The sequence below is a fragment of the Nannobrachium achirus genome (assembly GCF_963921795.1).
Source record: "Nannobrachium achirus genome assembly, chromosome: 2".
Lineage (NCBI taxonomy): Eukaryota > Metazoa > Chordata > Actinopteri > Myctophiformes > Myctophidae > Nannobrachium > Nannobrachium achirus.
The window spans coordinates 74,098,874-74,106,558 of NC_137811.1; the positions used below are offsets into that span (position 1 = coordinate 74,098,874).

General features: G+C 43.4%; 1 protein-coding gene across 1 annotated transcript; it reads left to right on the top strand.

Moving 5' to 3' along the window:
• The first annotated feature begins 1,646 nt into the window (after positions 1-1,646).
• On the top strand, positions 1,647-7,400 carry LOC308294798 (uncharacterized protein). Its single transcript, XM_080737661.1, has 2 exons — positions 1,647-1,820; positions 6,528-7,400. The coding sequence occupies exon 2, from the start codon at positions 6,537-6,539 to the stop codon at positions 7,110-7,112; it is 576 nt and encodes a 191-aa protein (XP_080593787.1). The 5' UTR covers positions 1,647-1,820; positions 6,528-6,536; the 3' UTR covers positions 7,113-7,400.
• Positions 7,401-7,685: the final 285 nt, after the last annotated feature.

Below are 7,685 nucleotides of genomic sequence, written 5' to 3' on the forward strand. Positions count from 1 at the left end.
TTTTTGGGAGATTAGTAAAACTATACATTTCTGGAATCTTCAGACCATGGGGAATCCAAAAATCTTTGTTTGCATTTGCACAGACACCTGCAAAGCCGCCATTTTGGACGTTCAAAATGGCCGACATAAAATACCTAATTTGTGCTATCTTGGCTTCTAGACAACCTAGAAACTTAATTAAACATGCCAATCCTATGTTTTCTGGGTCAAGGAATCGACTGAGTAAATGATGGGTGTAAAATGTTCCGGACCCCCACCCCCTTTCTTGGGGTTATCTATTTTGGGTCCTCCCAGAACAGTACGCTAGCCAGTTAATGTCTTTTCATAATATTAGAGTTTTGTAGTTTTTAAAACATCCTGAGTTGATTCATTAGACTTTTAAAGCAGCCAGAATAACCGTTCTGACTTTTGGTTGGGGTCTTTCCTCACCTGGGACCCCCTAGACAGACCCATGAGCCTATCACAGTAATCGCTCTGCTCCTGCTCCAGAACAGTGTTAAATTAGATCATAATTGAAGCATAAAAGTTGTTGTAGCTGGGCTCTGAAAACAAAAATGAGTAAGCAAAATACCAGAGGTCTTCCTCAGGGGGTCCGGGACCCTTGGGGGGTCCTCATAGTTACTACAGGGGGCCCACCAAATCTTAATGGGAAAGGATTTTCTTTTTTATGTATGTTTTTATGTATCCTGGGTTTGTATTGTACTTCGATGATTTATTAGTATTCTCAGTATTATTTATACAATTTTTGTGTTAGACAGTTATGGTTGACAGGTGTTACTGCAGGGATTAAGGTATTGCAACTTCTCACTTTGGGTGTGCAGACTAACGTGTCCATTTATTGCACTGCACTCACACTGACAAAACACACACCTCTTAATCGTCACCCCAAAACCCTCACCCTATCCTCTTAACACATTGCCTGCCCCACGTTTTTAATTAAACTCTTCCAAAACATGTCAGGGTTTTGGAGCATTTTGACTCCTTTTCAATGAATATTTAAAAAATGTGTTTCTTAGCTATGAACAAATGGAGTATACCGATGGAAAGATGAAGAAATATACTTTTACCAATAAATACATGGGGTTTAAATGTTGTTTTCTGATTTTTCCCTGATTTTTTAAGTGACTACTGTACTGGCCCAACATGGGCTAATTTGAATAAAAAAGCCTAAAAAAAAGCCTTTTTATGAAACCAGCATGAATACGTCTCTTATTTAGTTTCAAGCCAATAGATGGCGCTGTGGTACTGTGTGCTCACTCAACACACACGCACACACGCTCACACTCACACACATGCACGCGCATGCGCATGTCTCAAGCAACAAGGAAGGTCACGTGATTTCTCAGATAATGAAACCATGTCATTTTAGGGTAAATGAAACCAATTGCTTACACACACACACACACACACACACACACACACACACACAATCGTGTAACTTTTTCGAAGCTGACGAAAGTTTGGTGGAGTGCAGAGTCTGCATACAGGACAGGAGGACAGGAGGAGGACAGGAGGAGGAGGAGGAGGGGGGGGGGGCGCATCGCTGAGTTTGAGGATCGGCTATTTTCACCGCACACACACCACTGGAACAGAGATGTTTTCTCATGGGGGACAGATGGGGGGGGGTGCATCGGTGCACTCTGGGCAGCACATTACTAGCAGTGAGTGGATGCACCTTTGTTTACTGACTGGATCTATACTCTTTTACATGGCGGATGGGCCGGCGTTTGTGGACTTACTCATTCTGTTTAAATCAATCAATGGATAACATGATGCTTGAATCTTTTACGAGCCATCAGGAGAGAAGGAGGAAATGAGAGGTAGGCGTGTGTGTGTGTGTGTGTGTGTGTGTGTGTGTGTGTGTGTGTGTGATCCATTCCTCCCCTCCCCTCTGTTTTCACGGAGACAGCGTCTCCTCTCCACCTCTCTCCCACTATAAAACTTTCTTCACCTAAATACACTCAAATCTAAACGAATTCTACTGCCATCTCTAGGCTATCAATCAACTATCTAAACTCTAACTCTAACTATAAATATCCTATATTCAAATCTCAACCAAGCCGATCCTCTTTTTTTTTTTTTTTTTCTTTTTCCTCTCTCTGCTGGCTTGTGTTTCTGCATTGTGTCTCCCAAACTGCTAGAGTGGTTGTTGTTGCCTCTCTCTCAATCTGTTATTTTGGATTGTCTGATAACATGTGTTTCAATGCAGTTTTTTGACCTTTTTTCTTCATTCACGTGAATGACCTGGTTCCCTTTGATGTTTCCCTACTGTATTAAGTCACAGGCAGCGGGAGAGCACCATCAACTGTAAAACAATGAAAAGACGATAGCACGTTCATAAACGTGTTGGGCGGTAGATAGCTGGGTTTAATGGAACGTTTATAAACGTGCTGGGCGGCAGATGAGTTAAAGAGCTCATGGTCAATTATGCCCAAAGAGATTCACTAAAATACTGTACATGTCCTCCCTAATTTGCAAGACATATGTGTTGACAGTCTCCACCATAGCATTTGCAGGGAGGAGTGCAACCTACTTTGCAGCCAAATGTGATGGGCTCAAGTACTGCCTTTGGAGCAGGGAGGGCAAGACACCTGACTGGAACATTCCCTCCACTCTCTAAATGCCATCTATTTTCTTCGATTGATCGAAGCTTGGGGCAATTTGTCAGGTATGACAAAGTATGCATCATAATACGATACCTTCATCAAGGGACATGATTTTGTGGAAGTGCACACACATATTCAAGCAAGTTCAAGTTATTGGATGTCACAAATGTCAAGGGTTCCTTGGCCTACATGATTTTTCTGGTGCTGGCTGGGGAAGAGAATTTTGTTAGAATCTCCAAAAAGACATGGGTCAATGCCTACTTGAAGCCTGGTGATGATGACCAAGTCATTAACCACATCAAGGACCTTAAAGGGTTCCATTCCTCCTGAGCTTATTATTGTTGAGCTTCCATCAACATTGCAGTCATTGGAACATTTTGCATGCCATGTTTACAGTTCAAAAGGTCCAACAACCCTGCAATTACTCAGATGGGAACTATTTCTGTCAAAGAACTGAGGGTGAGATGTTACCTCCAACTCGTGCTGCACTGCTACCACATCCGTGCCAACTACATCACAATGCAGGATAAATCATACCTGACAAATTGCCCTGAGCTTCCACCAATCGAAGAAAATAGATGGAATTCAGAGAGTGGAGGGTATGTTCCAGTCACTTACTCAGTTAATACGAATAAGGCAGTACTTGAGCTCATCAAATATGGCTGCAAGGGACGGTGCAGCTGCTCAAGTAACCTGCCTTTCACTCCATGGTGGAGACTGGGTCAACACTATTAGGTTGGACATTGAAGATGACAATGATGAAGACAATAGATCCTGCATGTCTGAAATGACTGCATTGCAGTGAATCTTTTTGGGCATATTTGACCATGGGCTCTTTAAGAGGATAGGGTGAGGGTTTTGGGGTGACAATAACAAAGAGGTGTGTATGTGTATGTGTGTGTGTGTTGTGTTGTCAGTGTGAGTGCAGTGCAATAAATGGACACGTTAGTATGCACAAGTGAGAAGTTGCAATACTTTCATTATGTCAAATTCTGGGTCTGGCCCTTGCCCTTCCCCTGTTCTACCACACTTTGATCGCACCCTCCCCTCCTGTGAACCTGATTGTCAATCTGAACTCCTCCCGGCTTCACAGCTGTGAGCTGTTGCCGGATGACTACCTAGTTGTCCTTTTATGGTTCCCCTGGCATCACAGGGATCTCCATATATGGGCATAAAGGGGATTTGGTTCCCCTGACATCACAGTGATGTCAGAGCGGGATGCCAGAGTGTGTGAGTCAATCAACAAAAAAGCGTTACCCGTCCAGACAGACAGATAGGGTCAAGATGTGACGGTTCTGATAGTAAACTGTGACCTATGGTCGCAAACTGCGACCTATGGCCGCAATAAACCCAGGATACATAAAAACATTCAAAGTTTCAGTTTCAAATGTGAAAAAAAAAAGATCCCATCAAGATTGGCGGGCCCCCTGTAGTAACTCTGAGGACCCAGCAGGGGTCCCGGACCCCCAGTGGAAGACCCCTGGTATTTGCTACTACTCATTTTTGTTTTCAGAGCCCAGCTACAACAACTTTTATGCTTCAATTATGATCTAATTTAACATTGTTCTGGAGCAGGGCAATTACTGAGACAGACCCCTAGACAGGGGTCTGTCTAGGGGGTCCCAGGTGAGGAAAGAGCCCAACCAAAAGTCAGAAAGGTTATTCTGGCTGCTTTAAAAGTCTAATAAATGAACTCGGGATGTTTTAAAACCTACAAAACAACTCTAATATTATGAAAATCGGACATTAACTGGCTAGCGTACTGTTCTGGGAGGTCCCAAAATAGATAACCCCCAGAAAGGGGGTGGGGGTCAAGAACATTTTACATCCATCATTCATTCATTCGATTCCTTGACCCAGAAAACATAGGATTAGCATGTTTAATTACGTTTCTAGGTTGTCTAGAAGCCAAGATAGCACAAATTGTGTATTTTATGTCGGCCATTTTGAACGTCCAAAATGGAGGCTTTGCAGGTGTCTGTGCAAATGCAAACAAAGATTTTTGGATTCCCCATGCTCTGAAGATTCCAAAAATGTATAGTTTTACAAATCTCCAAAAAAATCCAACGAATAAACCTTTATTAACACAGCGAACCTGACTATATGTTTGCTCTGTCCCGGTTCATATTTTTATGTAGTTTTGTGAGCAGTATGCAACCATAAATGCTGCTAGTAAGCTTGTGATTATGCAGAGCTGTCTTATGTTTGAATATTAAGTCTGTAAATGCACTTTTTCTGTTTCTGAACCTGTGTATTTGGACTGGAGGTATGCTTACTCAGGCTTCCTACAAACAGTAAAGTCATATACCCTCTCCTTTTCCTTTGAGAATGAGGGGGGGGGGGGGTAGGGTGTCGTGGGGCTGTTAAGTCTGACTTTATTTTGTAGGCAGAGGAGAATTTTTGGCCCCAGTGCCCGTGAATCTTTTTACTATGTTTACTATTTACACATTTTTCTTCTCTTTGTTGTTGAAAGGAAAGTGGTAGAATTATACCTTAGTCGTTATTTTTGGCTCGGATCTGTTGAAATAGCGAGGAACAGATATTGACAATACATCTTCTTGGAGGTCTGACTACAAAATGATGTCACGGCATAAAAGCCCCACATGGTTTCAAGCCTCTTCCAAGCCTCTTAGATTGAATCAAGCCGAGAGGCTTGGAAGAGAAATGAAACCATAAGACTTCCATAGAGAATGAATTGGACGACACCCTCTCCCCCCCCTCCCTCATTCTCAAAGGACAAGGAGAGGGTATATCATTCTTTAGTGTGAATGCAGCCTCACAGTGCTGTGTGTATTTACTTTTAGCTGCAAATTGCAACATTACATTTTTAATATGTTTAATGTCAGCCAATGCATCCAAAGTTTGGATGCAAAATCTGTTTGGATTCTGAACAGTTTTCTGCTATCTGATTGCATTAAACTATGTCAAATCCACAAACATTTGGGCTATATACAGTATATGGAAAGCTTGCGTTATCCTCTTTCTATCTGCAAAGTGTTGGTTTCATAAAAATCATCAGTGCAGTTTTCTGCTATCTGATTGCATTAAACTATGTCAAATCCACCGACATTTGGGCTATATACAGTATATGGAAAGCTTGCGTTATCCTCTTTCTATCTGCAAAGTGTTGGTTTCATAAAAATCATCAGTGCACATTTACTTAAATAATGTACTTAAAGGGATATTTCACTTAGAACAGTAACTCTTGTGTGGAGCTTTAATTGGGGCCCGAGCACTGCACACTGCACAGTAGTGCGAAGTAGAGATGGAACGATAAGCGATATTGGCGTTTATCGCGATAAAAAACTCAACAAAACATAACAAAAAGGATTGTTGTCAATTAAAATTGGCAGACTGCCATTATATTGGGGTCTTCAACGTTTTCAGGCCGGGGACCCACAAACTGATGGGGAGATGGAGCAGGGACCCCCTACCACCTCGTAGGGTGGGGGGGGGGGGGGGGGGTCTGGGCTATGACATATTTTTTTTATTTTAAACATGTACAAGTTACAGCGAGCAGGGTGGGCCGTACCACTACCATTTCTAAACATACAACTTATTAAATGAGAACCAATGTCAATAATATCAACAATCTGTCAATTGCATAGTAATCATGTATTCAAGCTATTCAAAATGGATAGAATCATGATTTATTTTTTAACATAAATGTGAAAAATGAAAAAAGAAAAAAAAGATTTTTGAAATCTTTTTTTAAGCAATAATTTCACGGACCCCCTGCAGTACCTCCGCGGACCCCCTAGGGGTCGCGGACCCCCTGTTGAAGACCCCTTAACCGATTCATTGCTCTGTAATGTGCTCTAAATCAGCCCTGAAAGTTTCTGAAACACTTTGCAATTGTAGCCTCCAGTGATGCCATTTTGTTTTGCCTAGTGATTAATAATTTCTTTCATTCATTGACAGCGTGTAGAAATGGCGTCCGCCAGCAGTCTGCTCTCTGAAGAGCAGTTCCTGTGTGCCATCTGTATGGACGTGTTCACAGATCCAGTCGCCGTTCCATGTGGACACAGCTACTGCAGAACCTGCATCACCCGCTGCTGGGACGCTGAGGATGTGTGCACGTGTCCACTGTGCGCAAAGACCTTCGAGGAGAGGCCAGAAGTGTCTGTGAACATATTCATGTCTGAGATGGTTCAAAGCTTCAGGGTTCACAAGAGGAAAGAGGAATATGAAGCCAAGACCGAGGCTGAGGTTCAGCAGATGATCCAGGAGAGGCGGCTGAAGATCCAGGAGATCAAGCGCTCGGCAGAGCTCGGCAGGAACGATGCAGATGCGGCCGTGGCAGAAAGTAAGCAGATCTTCACCGCTCTGATCAACAAGCTCAGCCTGGCTTCTCTCAATACAGCTGGTGCTTCTCTCAATACAGCTGGTGCGATGGAAGAGAAGCAGAGAGAAACGGAGAAGCAGGCAGAGGGCTTCTCTCAATACAGCTGGTGCGATGGAAGAGAAGCAGAGAGAAACGGAGAAGCAGGCAGAGGGCTTCGTTGAAGAGCTGCGACTGGAAATCGCTGAATTGGAGAAGAGAAGCTCTGAGCTGAAGCAGCCCTCACAGACTGAAGACCACCTCCCAGCCGTCAACACTGTGTGGAGACCCACCAAGGACTGGACAAGGGTCCGTCTCCAAAATAGTTCACACATGGGGACAGCTGTGACTCGGCTGCAGAAGACACTGAGTCAAGAGATGGTGAATCTGTGCGATGCTGAGCTGAGGGGACTCTGGCAATATGAGGTGGATGTGACTCTGGACCCTGATAATGCACACCCCTGCCTCATCCTGTCTGAGGATGGAAAACAAGTGAGTAATGGCATATGGAAGAATCTCCCAAACAACCCAGAGATATTCACTCGATTTGCATATGTCTTAGGAAAACAAAGCTTCTCCTCAGGAAGGTTTTACTATGAGGTTCAGGTTACAGGGAAGACTGAGTGGGCTTTAGGAGTGGCCAGAGAGTCCATCAACAGGAAGGATGAAATCACACGGAGTCTGACCCCCAACAATGGTTTCTGGACAATAGGGTTGGAGGAAGTGGAGAATGAAAATGGGTATAAGTACTTGCTTTA